We start from the raw sequence: 15,360 nt of genomic DNA on the forward strand, positions 1-15,360 counted from the left end.
ATGAATCCTGACCTGGACTCTGTAAGGTGATGACAGAAAAAAAAATAGTAACATAAATAATAAAACAATAAATTAGCAAAACTTAAAAAAAGGTATTATCTAAAAATTGGCTCAATAACAAACATTAATTGCTGCCAGTTTTCAAGAAACGGGTGTGTGGGACTTTCACGTTCTGACCACTGGGTGGTGCTAAAATGCTGCAGAAGCAATAGGAGAGCTGGAAGAGCCGGGCCGCGGAGACAGGGGCCCAAACTCCCACCGCTCATGATCTGCGGGAGGCAGTGAGAAGCAGCCTCTGACACAGACCATGATTCATGTGGACCACAGCTTTGAATCAGTACAAACACGCCGACTTTAACAGGCGAGGCCAAAAGAGAGAACCAGCAGCCCCAGTGAACATCACAAGATGGAAAAAAAAAACAACAACCCCGCAATAAGGGAACTATTTTTTTTCTTACTTGATGGTGTGAAGGGCTTTGTAGTAGTTTTGATCACCATAAACATCCAAAAATAGCAAACTGTGAATATTATTCTTAAAAGCCACTTTGCTGCAAGCGTATAGGAAAAGCAACACGGCAGCAAACGGCAGAGTCCCAATTTAACACAGCAGAAGTTTTGCGACTGACAGGACAGATTGCAGGATGAGTTTGTTGTGCACACAGCTTCATTAGCTGATTCCTCTTTGTGTGACAAAGCAGCTGGGTGTTTCCTAAACACATGTTTAACAGAAGAACGTTATCTGCGAAAAGTTTTCTGAGAACATGTGTGAGGCGCCTGCTGAGAAAAACAAGAACTCTCTCAAGCTGTAGGTAAAACATTTAGCTTACTTTTATTGCTCTTGAAGCCTATGGAAGTTTGTTAAGACAAGAAAAGTTACGAAATGTGCGTCCTTTGCTCTCTGTACTCTGTAGATTATCGGTACGACAAGTAGATTCAGATTACCGGTGCAAACATGCTTCAGCTTCGTACAAATACGATTGTGTAAGCTCTAATAGTCATTTATAGCCCTGGAGCACAAACTTTAATTTACTCTATTTGGATTTCGTTAGACTGGGATACACAAGGTCTTACATAACTGTACAAACGGTGTGGTTTTTGTCATGTTTTACAAACAAACGTCTGAAAAGTGCATGTATTTAGTCCCAACAAAAGTCCACCTTTTGTTGAACGTCTCTTTGGGGTCGTTCTCAAACGTCTTTTCACACCCAGATACATAAAAGTAGCTCAGGTTCAGTCAGAGAGGACAGAGGACAGTCATTTTTCAGGTCTCACATTTGATTCTCAGATAAATTTACATCTGGACTTTGACTAAGCAACTTAACTAATGAATTTGCCTTGAGGGGAGGGGAAACAAAGCGCTGGTCGTATTTTAGACTCGTTTTCTCCCAGAACTGCCCTGTGTTTAGCTCAGTTCATCTTCCAATCAAGACCGACTGTCTTCCCCTGATGCCACCAAATAAAAAGCATCCCCACAGCCTGATGCTGCTCCCACCATGTTAAGCCAACAGGGTGGATGTGTGTTCAGAAAAATGTACAGTAAAATACTTACTCACCCACACTTTTCAGATTTGTATTCGCGAAAAAAGATTAAAAAGAAAGAAAAATCAAAAACTACTTTCATTTTTTGTTTCTCTTCACAGGTATGAACTCCTTTATGTCGGCCGGTTGCACGGAAACAAAAAATGAAATTCACTGACGTTTTCCGGTTGTAACGTCACTTTTGTGGCTTAAGAAAAATCCAAAAATAATCTGCAACTTTGATTGTTTTCTTTTAAAAAAAAGTTTAAATCTTTCTTGAGAACTTAATTCAGTAAATTCAACAAGATAGAGAAAACGTTCCCAACATCAACACCAGGCCTTTTCTCATCTACATAAGTTCTGTATTTCATTACACTACAGACTCTACTTTTGTCATTTGTCATCCAGGTGTAGGTGAGAATCATACCGTTAAATAAAAAAATGTTTGTTTGCTCAAGATGCATGATTGTTTTTGGAGGTATAATTCTGTATTATTTCCCTAGAAGACTAAATAAAGTTATGCAGTCATCGGACTGCTCTTCCATAACCAGAAATATTTATTCAAAACTGTATTTTCTTCACCAAAATCCTCCTCAGCAGATTGATTGTACATCATTATTCATGGAAACAGAACAAGCAACCTTCTGTTAATCAAACAGCGATGGAAAAAAAAAAGTTTCACTCCACATGCATAAATGCATAATGCATTTTCTTGTGTGAAATGAGAAATTTTGCCTTTGTTCATCCCTCTCTTCTGCCTCTTATTTTTTTATTGTTGTGGAAATGTTCCGTTAAGCATCTTTGAAGTTATTTCCTGTTGCAAAATACAATCGTTTCCTGACAGAAATGCAAACCCACAATTTTGGTGTGTGCATGTGCGCGCAACGCTGTGCCTCATAAAGACAGAGGAAGGTTGCGAAGGCACCAGATCAGAAAGGTTAGAGGTTAGACGGAGTGACTTTCAGCTTTTTGGAAGGTGAGGTGGAAAAAGGAGATCTTTAAAACAACAAAAGAAGAAGAAGAAGGTCAAGGTCCTCGTCTGAAGCTGAAATTCCCTGAGCAGACGTTTGAGAAGCAAAAGGCCGGGGAAGAAAAAAAAAAAAAAACTGCTGTACTTGTGCAGCTCTGAGTGGAAGACAAAAAGGGCTCGCCTGCAGTCAGAGAGCAGAGACAAAGAGAACAGCGCTGGCACTTAGGAACGGAGCGAAAGGCACAGTTGGAGGAAAGCGGTGATGGAGAACCTGACCGTCTACCACGGACCCATCGGCAAGGAGGAGGGCGAGAGGCGGCTGGGCCAGGACGGGAGAGACGGGTGCTACTTAGTACGTGACAGCGACTCGGTGCCGGGCGTCTTCTGCCTCTGTGTGTTGTGAGTATCCAGCCTCTTGGCTTTTCTCCTCGTTCTACAGCAACGCAGTTTCATGAAAATCCTCAAATTCCCGTCTTCTGGCAGTTCTACGGAATCGTTTAGAACCCCGCATTAAGCCAGATAACCCAAGCAGTTTCTGTCATCTGTTATCAGAAGCTAAAAGCGAAGTGAGTCTTGCTGGGGAACTTGTGTCATTAAAAGTAAAAAGAAGATGAGCTCATCGTCTCAGATAGATACTAGATGGTACTAGAAAAATGTGCCCTTCTGAGATCTTGGACATTTTTTTTCTTGTTGTTTTTCTGGTTTTACAGCATGTTATTTTTTTTGTAAATTGAAGATTTGAAGGCTGTTTGTGAGTCTAAGAATTTCATAAAGTGCATCCTTGTTTTCAGTTTATCTGAAAGACAGCATCAACAGCAAAGATATCCACTTTCCTGTGTGAGTGTATGCAACTTAGCGGTCAGATTTAACAAAATTATGCAGTCAAGACTCTACCAGCAGGTCCATGTGTCACGCAAGGTGCCATTATTTTCCACTTGAGCACCTTCCCACACCCTCCACTGAAAAAGAAAAAAAAGAAAAAAAAAAAAGTCTATGTACGCTCATTCTCAAAAAAAGTGTGTTTGTGTTCAGGTGCAAAGGATACGTCTACACGTACAGACTCCACAAGGACGAAGCGGGCTCGTGGGCTGCAGAAGTGAGACATCTTTTCTACTTCTTTTTGTTGTTTTTTTATTGTTAAATTTTTGCTTTTATCCTGACACGTTTTGCACCAGAAATACTCACCCCAGCAGCATGGCAGCTGCACGTCTGCCTCGCTGCGGTTGCTGTTTATTAGGTTAGAAGTTGTTTTTGTGTCGGAGTAATTCAACAAGCTGCGGATCTGAGGCAAACATGTTTTCTTTCTCTGTTTTTTCCCCCCGTTTTGCTTCTCACTCTCACACTCTCCCTCTCTTTCTCTCTCTCTCTCAATATATATTTGAGATGTGACAGCACAGAGAAATGGGTGCATTTCTTTTCCTTCAGCAATATCACCCTGTAAGCAGTCTACACCCCCCTAAACCCTCACTCCTCAAAATTTGAAGACGGTGTTTCTGATGGGATGCGTAGTTGTGCGTCATCTAACGTTGAACGTATGGAGACATCCGAGTTGCCCCTCGATGTCTCCATACGACATCTGAGGCAGGATGCAGCCTCTAGGGCTGCGTTTTCACAGCTAGCGCCAGGCTGGACGTCAATGACAAGAATTCCCCTACAAGCCCAATAACACTTTCCATTATTAATGGAAAGTGTTATTGGGGAGACGTGGTGGGGGGGTGGGCGCTTTGGGATGTGCTCTCCACCTTTGATTAAATGATGTTTAAAAACATATTCAAAGGATTTTTTTTTTTATCTCAGCTCTCACAGCGTGATGTAAGAGCTGAGATACGGGAATTACGTGCTTTCATTTACCGCAGTAAATGAAAGCACGTAATGCACTTTTAAAGGCCTTCCAGGACAAAATTACAGCGGTCGTGAAAGTGCAATTCTTTAGCAACGCTCAACGTAAAAGGAAAAAAAAAAGACAAGCGAGAAAGGGATCGGTAAGATATGGCTTATGAATAATGCAGGGCCGTTTGGAGGGAAGCTGCAAAACAAACAACAGTGCCAACATTTGCTGACCACACTTGGTCTGATGACAAATTCAGAACAAGAAGAGATTTCAATGAGGGACGAGCATTTATCGTATCGTTTATCGTTAAATTGATCGCGATTCAAGTGATGATGTTTGAAAACGCCCTGAAACTGGCTGATTACTGGCCATCAGAAAGTCTGTAAATGTCGATATTTTCCAAAAATGTGATAAAATGCAGTTGCTGTGTGGAGCTTAGAGGGGAAAAATGACTTCTGTATGCAACTGTAGTTCTGAAGGAGCCTATTTTGAAAAGAGGAATGTATTTTAAGATCATTATTAGTGTGTTTTTGGTAACAAAAAAAAGACTAAAGAAATTAGAAATACTTTTAATCATCACTTGCCATCCCAATAAATTCTATAAAATATTGTGATAAAATTTTATGCTTGAGAGTAAATTTCCCAGCCTAAACCCAGTTAGATATTAGATGCCCATAACTTTTTTATAAGTTCAGGAGCAAAAGACACGTTTTGTTGAGTGGGTACATTTATTTACCCATTTATTTTCCATATTGCCACATATTGAATATATTAAATGTATTTAATAATCATTAAATTTACGAGAAGCTACATTTTAAACACTCTTGCGGTTTTCACTGGAAGTTATCAGGTTTTCTAGCCGTGTCTCGGAGCACATATTACTTTTCTAAAGGATATTTGTTGCTTTTTTTTATTAACTCTACAAGTAAAGCCCTTTGGGTAATAGAGTGCTTAAAGGATCTTAAATGTCACACATAAAACCACAAAAGTAAGGCTTTTCATTTGCTGAGAAATACAAAAGAATTCCAAGGGGATCTGAATGTTTACAAAGAGAAGCACATCTTAAATTTACCAAGTTTAGCTTTGAATCCCCTCAGGAGAGAATCTCCTCCTGCAAATATCTGCTCTTCTGAAGCTATTTATGCAGCATTTATGTATTTATATTATCTCCACCGCGTCATTTTATTTTTTAATGTGGTGCCTTTTAATATTTTAACGCGGACTCTTTCGAGATCAGTGGCTCGGATTATTTAACTGACAGGATTCCCATTTCCTTTGTGCGCTGAACTTTTCTCTCGCCTCCACCTTCAGTCTGTCTTTCATATGTTGAATCTGTAGGAGCACCTTTCTTTCTTTCTTTCTTTTTTCTTTCTGTCTTTTTCCTTCCTCTCCGCCACCACATCACCGGAGTGATGAGTTCTATTTTTACCCCCCATCTTCTGTTTTCAGACGACTCCCGGTGTGCCGAAGCGGTATTTCCGGCACATCAAGAACCTGATAGCAGCCTTCCAGAAGCGGGGACAGGGAATTGCCATGCCTCTGCTCTACCCCGTCACGGCTCAGAGGCGGGCGCAGACCCACGCCGAGGAGCAGCAGCAGCAGACGCCTGGTAATGGCCTGTCGTCCAACCACAGCCCCTACCTGCAGCGTCTGGCGACGCCCGTCGCTCAGGAGCCGAAAAACAGGGGCAAGAAGGAGGTGGCGCAAGCTTTTGGTTAGAGAGGGTCGAACCCAAACAATGATTGAACACCAAAATTCAATGTTCTCGAATCTCATTTCTTTCCGCCAGTTTTTCTTTTTTCTTTTTCTCTGAAACATTAATATCTATTACTGCACACATGAGTTTGACGACAAAAAAAAATAAAAAATGTTAGTGGGCGGCGAAGAAAATAAACGATTTTGTCTGAAAGAAGCTCTCTTAAATAAGGTCACGCTTACACAGCCAAAGCCTCGGACTGACAACATAATGTGGTGGGGAAAAAAAATTCAATTTGACATATTGAAGTAGCGATTTTCACGGGGAGAATGCTGACTGCAGTAGGGTAGGGGTGGGCAGGTGTGTGTGTGTGTGTAATCAGTCACTTTTCTGACTGACATCAAGAAAAAACATGGGTGAGGAACACACAGAAAGGCGAGAAAACAGTGAGAGCATCCTCAGCCCAGACTATTCTTCAGTGCAGCGGTCTCCTAGCAACCAAAGGACCCTCCATCTTTTCTTTTTTTTCTTTTTTTTTCTCCTTCTTCACCGCAGCAGAGATGAGCTTGGACAGTATCTAGTGGAGCATATGTTTTAGATGGGAAGAGGCTCATTTCTGTCGATCAGCAACGTTGCTACTCAGAAACGTATACATCACCTGTTCGCAGTCAGAACATATGCATTGTGTGTCTGCGCCGCCGTCCACAGCCTACGGAGAGAGAAGCGCGACAATTAATGCTGGGCAGATGGCGAAGCGACGGCGTGGAGGGAGGGAGAAGCGAGTGGGGGAAGGGGAGGTGGATTAGTGGTAACTTGCTTTTTCTTCTTCTTTTTTTTTAGAAAAAAAAGGGAAAACTAACTTTTTTTAACGTTTGCTTTTTTTGTACTTTTTTTTTCTTCAGCTTGGAAGTGGTTTGCAGCATAGTCTGATTGGCATTTCCTAATGAGAGGAGACAAGCTGTAGCGAACAGCACAGCCAACTCCAGGTCCTGCCCCTTCTGCACTCACCGCCCACTCGCTGAGCCTCAGCTGTCACATATCTTTCTCTTCCTCTGTGCTTTTTTTTCTCTCTCCTCCTCTTCCACCTCCTCCTCCTCTTCTTCTTCTTCTTCTTCGCTTCTGACAGACGCAGGTTTCTCATGCATATCTCGGTTTGAGCCATAATGATGGGTGATAATGACAGCACAGATTTGAAAGTTACAACTTCCGAGAAGCAAGAACAAAGAGGGAGCCCGGCTAAAAAAAAAAAAAAAGTGGTGGAAAAGGGAAGGAGACCATCGAGGCACACGGAGAAATAACAAGCAACAGTTCCCTCGCAATGAAAAGGGGATTAAAGTCTTTAAGTTTTATACAAACACGAGTTTAACCTAACGGGTAGCTATTTTTTTTTATTAACAAACTCACTTTAAATCCAGTTTGTCTATTGTAGAGCAAGTCCACTTTTCAATTTAACTGTTTTGTTAAGTTGAGAAAACAAGCGACATCACATGCAGCTTAGCAACTCGACAGTTTATTTTTATTTTAATATGTCAATTATTCGTGTTATTTCCTGTTTATTCACTTGGTTCTGATATGTTTTCGAAAGTGTTAGCTGGTATTCTGTACACAGTTTTCACTAAATGCCAGCTGACCGGTTCTATTTAGGAGTATCTTATTGCACTTTTGTTATAAATCTTTGTATTTTGCGAATTCATATTTCATTACACAGCTGCTTTTTGGCTGCAAGTGTAAAACTTCTTAGAGAATAACATAAGCTACACACATGGTGTGTGTTGTCCAGAGGAGATGGTTGTGGCCGAGTTATTAATTTGGGCTTAATTATTATTATTATTTTTTATCATTTTTTAATTATTATCGAAGTTTTGGTTGAGAAACTTAATTTAGAGCAAGAATTTCAGTTAGCATCCATGTTTAGCTAGCTTAACCACAGAGCTAACGCTAGAGTCAACCTTTTCCTTCGTAACTACGCACTTCTTAATGAACAAATAATTAAGTAGAACTAAAACCAACCAACAGAAATCAACGGTGACCGGTTTTTAACATTAGCTGCGTATTAGTTGGACAACATGAGCTACTCTTTGGGGAGAGGTGACTATCCTAGCTAAACAAATTTATTAGAATTGAATTGAAGGTTTTTAACGAATCAAAATGTATTCTCATTCGTCAGGTTATATGTTTATAGTCGTTGTGTCAATATAACATTGTAAAGTGCAAGAACTGTCATACAAGCTTCAGAAAGAATCAAAACCAACTAGTTTAGCCACAATGCTAATGCTGAAGTCAAACTTACTAGCTACTCGAGCTTCCTAATCCTGAAGGGGAACCCAGATTGAGAGCGGCGACACCAAATTACGTCATTATACGTCATGCTGATGTGTGCAGAAAAATAACGTTTTTGTGGATTTGAACTAAATAAAGTTATCCATTTGTGCCACGAGGTGCCATAGCCTACTATAAGAAGCATAAATAAATTGCTTTCTACACTAAGATAAATTCGTAATACTGCAAAATCTTTACTATGTAAATCTTTCTAACAGCAGCAAATATTACCTTCCTTCTACAAGCATTTTCATTTACACTCGTGAGAAATTAATCACCAGGCAAGATATTTATTGCCATTGTCCTTAAAGTGGTGAAATTGCGGATCATATGTAGTTTTCAGCTTCAAAAATTTATATTTTCTCTTCTACTTTTCCACCAAAATACAACCATAGAAGAACTACCAAGATGTAATAGCATTTACGCTTATTAATCAGCTCCTCAGAATTATACCGAGAGCTTGAAACAATTGCTGCATCTTTTAGTGTTGGCAGCTGACCAGAAATTAATAGAAAATAATAGGGGTGTATAGATGCATGTCTGACGCCGCTGGTGTGCGCTGTCCTTGAGACAGATTTTGCTAACAAAAAGCTGTGGTTGTCTTTAACATATTTTGTAGAAGCTTATTAATATCTCACTATTTTTATTTGTATTAATGTTTAAGATTAAGGACAAAGTAGATGACTTCACAACAGTGTCTTGTACCATCAATGTTTGTCTGGCTGCAATGTCATTGGCAGTAAAAAAGGGACTTGTCTGCTTCGGTAAAACTGTGCAAATTACTGTGAAATCTGTCAAACTATATTATTATTTACAAGATAGCTTCTGTATCGATCCAGCTAAGCTTTTTAAGTTGCAAATGTATATTAAGAAAGATGTTGGATTGAGAAATTTTCAGCACAAACTGTTATCCTGGTTTATTGTTCCCATGTTTTGTACTTGCAATTGATAAATAAAATAGAAATTGATCAATGTTTTCCATTTTTTTTAATTTAAGGTTGATGTAAAACAGGATTGGTAGAACCTAGAAAATTTCATTTTAGACAATATAAAATCTAAAAACATTAGTAAGAATTTTGTTAAGTAGATTTTAAAAACTGGTTGGTATTTCTTTCTTTTTTTTGTCCTTTTAGCTGATGCAGTACAGAGGTTTCTTGGGGTTAAGGACCAAAGCTGCACATAAATAGCTAAAACCCTCCCTAAAACATGAACTACCCATTTCAATAGTTCACCATGCAGTCATTCGTACAGTGGAAACTGTCTTACCACAACTGCAGTAGCCATTTTTTTACTTTTGAGGGTTCAGCCAATTAGGACCAAGGAAAACAAATGGCGCTCCTGGATTGGCTGTTTACAAGCACCAGCCAATAGCGTGCCATCTAGCATTGTGCCTGGGTATTTCAGCTTCCCCAGCTGCATTTTGTTTGACTATTGTAAAGTAATCTGTGAATAGGTTTCCACAAGTAATTTGGAATCACGTTCCAGAGAAAAATCCAAGAATAGTGAATGTCGGACCGCCACTGTACATCACTCTTTTATCAAGAAATGGTTAAAAATCAATACACATATTTTATTTCCTGAATTTTCACAATTTGTTTTACCAGTGTAACATGAAATCTCAGGGAACAACCTGGTAATTCACACATAATAACTTTAATCAGCATTGTAACCCAATAAAGTGAGCTTTCTTTTTTAGCGAGAATAATTACTATAGCCATGTATAATCTTTGCAAAAAAATGTAACAGATCTTCTATTGATTAACAATACTGACACTTATGAACAACATAATTTTCAGTTGAGCACTTTTTTTTTCAGTGTGAAAGCACTGGCTATGTACATTCTTGATTTTAGTATACACACTCATACAAACTACAGTTGGAGCACACCAGAGGTGGAAACCACAGCAGGTTTCTTCTCTAAAGGGGAGTGCCAGAGTCAACAAGGCCTCTCTTACACAATATGTAAACGGTAGTATATCCGAGGTAAACCAGTGGGGGGAACTCAAATGGCAACCGGAGAGCTCGTGATGGGAGTCATGAAGAGGATCGTTCACTGGCCACCCTTAAGTCTTCCATCTTTGTAGTTCAGTGGTTTTTAAACATGGTCCCAAATGATTGAACAGTGTTGAAACAGTAAATGGCAGATTGTCAGTCCATCAGTCAGTCCGTCCGTCAGTCAGGATACAAAAAGCAAAGCCACAGCCAAACCACACCGCTTGTGCCACTGTTAGAAATCGGAGAAACTGGACGATAATAATAAAATACCATCATTTTGTCACAATTAAAGGCATTTGGAAGTTTGTTTTTTTCCCCTCCCCCCATTCTCTCTTCTTGTTCTCCGTAGTTATCGTCTTCTTTTTTGTTTTTCAGTAAAGTATAGAAACAGTAGAACAAATCAGAGCAGAGTAGAAACAGGCAGTCTTTGGTGGGATGGGGGGCTGTTTGTGTGTCTCTGTTACCTGCCCCCCACCTCGCTAAGTGTCATAAAGTGGATGTTGGAGGGGCAGTCGGACAGCTCCGGCTGCTGCTCTATAGGCAGGGAGTAGTAGCCGTCGTAACCCTGAACGCGGCCGCCGGACAGCAGCTGCTGCTTCTCCGCCTCGCTCCACGATCGGCTCCCAACGTCCCCCAAATCCAACCGCTTCCTCTCCTTCTCCCAAGCGCCCTCCACCGCCCTCTTCCTCGCCTCCTCCCTCACCCGCGCCCTCTCCTCCTCCTCCGTTCCACCGTAGCGCACGCACAGGCACAGCGGCCCCTGCTGGAGGGTGATGTCGGCGAAGCGTCGAGTCCTGCCGTTCACCGTGGCGCTCATTTGGGACACGCTCACGTTGACGCCGCTCTCCAGGATGCGTCCCCCGACGCCCAGCCCCAGGGCGAGGTCCTCCTCGATGGGACGGGACTGCAGGAAGTGGTGCGTGTCGCAGCCGTGCACGGTGAAGCTCAGCCCGGTGAGGTGGACGGCGCTGTTCAGGATGGCCGCCACCCGCCGGCTGTCCTCGCTGGCCACCCCGATGACTTCCGCGCTCACCCGACCGTGCGACACCGCAAAGCGGATGTTGGGGCCAAGAATGAAGGGTCGGGAGCCAAAGGGCGGAGGACGAGACGGCCGGTGGCAAGCTGAGCCCACGGGCTCGGAGACCAGAGGTAACCTCTCCAGGGAGATGAAGCTCCTCAGCTGTCTCCGCAGTTCACACTGGATTCCCAACACCATCTAGGGAAAAAATGGGACATTTATATTGTGCAGCTGGGATTAATGTTTTGTGATTTATGTTTATTGTAGCTGCCTTTACATGTAGAAAACATTGCTAATTCAAACGTTGCTAATAATGAAGTATGCACACGACCGTATAAGTGGTTTAAGAGGTCAGACCGATGTGACACTGTAACATTGTAACATCTGTCATCAGCTACGTTCACTGCAGCTAAATCCGATTTTGTTTGCCCTTACGTGACTCGTATCTGATGTTTTTATGACGGTCTGAACAACATAAATCAGATTTTTACAATTGCGACCCAGGTGACTTGGATATGTGGTCCAAAATCCTAAATCCTGTCTGTACGGCCAGGTCGTGTTCATCCGACCTGAAAGTCATTGATACTCGACAAACGTCACCATTCTGCGTCCTGATTGATGAAAGCGGGAACAAAAACACCAAACATGGCGGATGATGATGATGATAAGGATTAAGTTGGTAATGTGCTTACTCCGTTTGGATAACAACTTTAAAATCGCAAGATACACTCCACCATTAGCATCCATGTTTACTTTAGCAAGCACTGAGCATGCTCACTGTGCGTCTCGTGACTGCGTTACGTTACGGCATTATGCTGAGAGACTGCAAAACAAAATCAGATTTCACAAAAAATTGGAGTTCAGCATCAAGAACTGCAGCATGAACGTAGCTATAGACATGAAGGAGTCCTCATGAATGTTTACAACAGTTATCATTAAACGTCATTCAGGAAATAATGACGCTTTAAATGCAAATTTGATACTTTTTCAATTAAATCTTTCCTTGGCTCTGGTGGCCTTTATTTGACAGTGAATTGACAAGAAAGTAGGTTGTGAGAAAAGGGAACGATGTGGCAAATATAAATGTGACTCGAATATGTGAAAATGCGAGGAGGACTGAGGCCTCCGTAAATGGGTCGCACACTTTACCCGCCCCAACGTTGACACTTTCAATGCATTAAAAGTGTCATTCACCAAATGACACTTAATTTAAAGTTAGTATTGGGCACACCCCTTCAACTAAAGTGTTCCTGTTTAATCCTGCCAGGACCTGGAAATATGGTCGCAAAACAGCAAAAAAATAAAAAAATAAATAAAATAAAACCAAACAGTCACTTTGCAAAAGACACAAAACTAAAATTTTCTACTTAAGAAGAGGCTGCCAATAAACTCTAAAATTAAATCAAAAAATACAAACTAATAATTTCAGTCTTTGAAGTGAATGACTTATCATTCACTTTTGGGTGATTTAAGCTTTTATTGTCAATTAGAAAACTAACTCTAAGTCCAGGAAATGACACACAATCAGCAGCCAATTAGTTTCTCTGTGCGTCTGCGGAGGACTTTGGCCTCCACTTACAAGCTGTCTCAAAATGTTAAATGAATTAGATTGATGAGTAATTATGGGAGAAAATGAATCAGGAACATGAATGCTTGGCATAGAAAGAAATAACTGGCAAGATTTTTATTTGCTCAACTCAACTAACTGCTTATTCATTTCACTAATGTTTTTTTTTTTATGCTTCAAAAGTCTGTTTTATTTGAGTTTTCTGTCGTAGCAAAAGTTTAATCTATACAGCCAATCACTTGAGCTAGAAAAGTTTGCTAACCACATGGTACGAGACTCCTACCCACACCCCGTATGCAGCCGAGCTTCACTTTCACAGCATTATTTGGGGTATATCTCTTAACATGGACCCTCTGCCCAGTTTGAGTTTTGCCCATTTGAGAGTGGAAATCTGTCTGGACAGGTTCTGCTTGCATAAAGCAATGTCAGGCAAACCACAGATTCTCATTTGGACTGAGTTGTTTTCTTTAGCTCTGCCAATTGAAGGCAGTGAAACTTATTCCCTGTAAGTGCTCAAGTATGTGTTTGGCATTAGTGTTGTCATGCAAACAGGTCAACTCGATTTAAGACTCACCTCTTAGCAGGACAGCAAATAGTAACATTTATTGATGCTTTAAATTTCAGGGTACTATTAGCCTTGCGGGTCACCAGACGTTAGCTGCCCCTCCACCAGGATGTTTGTTTATTTTAAATAGGGCTCTTTATAGTGACAGTACAGATGAATTAAGCTAGGCTGAGGGCGTGTGCACCTGTTGCGCAGTCGGCCTCAAGCACTAGTTCCAATTTTTGTAACTTTTAATATTTTCTTAACACAAAAACACGATGGGCCACTGGTGGACTGCACTGTTGCTCCTAACACTGGACTTAATTTGACCAAAAGCAGACAGCATAGACCTACCACGACTGTGGTGATTCCTGGTGAGGAGAATATTCTTTAAGCATTTGTGCTCAAATAGGACCTAATGATGTTTTTGTATCTATATAATTAAAATACCTCCTTCTGTCCGTCTACAAAAGGAATAGTCCGGGTTGCTCTTACTTTATATTGCTCACCAAATGCAGACATTTTAATATCCACTCTGAAGTCGTGCTGCTCCTCTACGGTAATATTTGGCCTCTTTTGCTTCATCCTTGACAAATTCACTGCTCCATTTGGAGAAGTTGTATTTAAAAATAAAAAAGAAAGGTTGCAGCCACCATTTATCTGTGATACTAGGATGGAAACATTTTTGAAGGGGTTTTAATGTGCTGAATACATGATAGTACTAAAAATAATTCATATCTGGGCCGGTTTGTCGTGGGGAAGTGTCAGGGAATTTTGTGCAAATTGAAGGAATGGTCAGTTACAATAAACAAAGAGAAAGGATGTTCAGGTCTCTTTTTCTCAAGAGTAGAAACTGAAATGAAAGAACAGCTTCCAGGTTTGACGTAGAACTTCACTTCTAAACCAAAGCCCCAGCTTTTCAGGCAGAGAACAATTTGTCTACAGAAACGTTTAGATCAAGGTTTGGATTTAAAAACCACTGGGGCAGTTACATCTTAAGATACGGGCAAAATCCCAGAGGATATCTGTGCCTGTTTTAAGGAGACACAATCCAAGGCACGAGCATCTGTACCTGTGACACAAAGGGAGTCCGGAAATTATCTATTCTATGGTTTCATGAAAAACAACCAAGAAAAGCCAGTGAATGCTTTTCTCAAGGCCTTAAGTGAGGCGCATAAAGAGGGTGGATAAAATATTAAATGTTCAAGCAGATAGTCTGTTAATGTTTATTTGTAAATGTGCTAATTTTCTACTTTGAAACCAACAACCCATTTCAAGCATGACTGCTCAGAGGATGCGTCCTCGGGCCACAGCCCATCCCAGCCTGGTTGAAATTTTAATTGCCTCGTCCGCGGCTCTGGAAAAGTTGTGCTACGTTGAATAAAATGTTTTGGAGATAATTAATAAATCCTAAGGAAGAATACAGAAAAGTTGAAGGCGGGTCATACTGCCTACATCCAGTTAGATATAGTTTTGCTGAAAAGCTAGTTTATACGTCACGACTTTCAGACATCAAGATTTTTATTTTTTATTTCCAAACAATGCAGTGTTTTTGTTCAGGTAGGAAATTCTCACCTTGCTGGAGTCCCAGTCCTGCGTCTTTGTCTGGGTCTTCATCAGTTCATATGTTTGTTCCATTCTGCTCACTTCAGGCTTTGGGAAACCCGGGACAACATTATGAAGCTGGAAGCCAAACAGCTGCAGCCACCTTCCAATGTCTGGACACACACACGTGCACACACATGCACACACACGCACACACACATATACGGAAAGAGAAAATTGCATTCAGGGAAAGACTTCAAATGTACTGTGTACACTGCGAAGCAAACAAAAAGTCATAAGGCCGGTTAAAGCAACACCTTGCACAGGAAATCACACAATCTTTGCGCATAATGCGAG

The 15,360-nt window shown here is 41.0% G+C and overlaps 2 protein-coding genes across 2 annotated transcripts in view; one reads left to right on the forward strand and one right to left on the reverse strand.

Annotated features, from left to right (window-relative positions):
• Nucleotides 1–2,440: 2,440 nt before the first annotated feature.
• On the forward strand, nucleotides 2,441–9,310 carry LOC103139924 (SH2 domain-containing protein 1A-like). The gene is made up of 3 exons (XM_007554796.2): nucleotides 2,441–2,887; nucleotides 3,521–3,584; nucleotides 5,769–9,310. The coding sequence occupies exons 1-3, from the start codon at nucleotides 2,751–2,753 to the stop codon at nucleotides 6,036–6,038; spliced, it is 471 nt and encodes a 156-aa protein (XP_007554858.1). The 5' UTR covers nucleotides 2,441–2,750; the 3' UTR covers nucleotides 6,039–9,310.
• A 658-nt stretch (nucleotides 9,311–9,968) lies between these two features.
• tenm1 (teneurin transmembrane protein 1) overlaps nucleotides 9,969–15,360 on the reverse strand; it is a 281,619-nt gene continuing 276,227 nt past the window's right edge. The window contains exons 37-38 of the mRNA XM_007554794.2: nucleotides 15,034–15,176; nucleotides 9,969–11,545 (exon numbers count right to left, since the gene is read on the reverse strand). Of these exons, the coding sequence (XP_007554856.1) occupies nucleotides 10,790–11,545; nucleotides 15,034–15,176 (899 nt within the window). The 3' untranslated portion in view covers nucleotides 9,969–10,789. The remainder of the gene's footprint in view (nucleotides 11,546–15,033; nucleotides 15,177–15,360) is intronic.

Source organism: Poecilia formosa, unplaced genomic scaffold (genome assembly GCF_000485575.1).
Source record: "Poecilia formosa unplaced genomic scaffold, Poecilia_formosa-5.1.2 Scaffold66, whole genome shotgun sequence".
NCBI lineage: Eukaryota > Metazoa > Chordata > Actinopteri > Cyprinodontiformes > Poeciliidae > Poecilia > Poecilia formosa.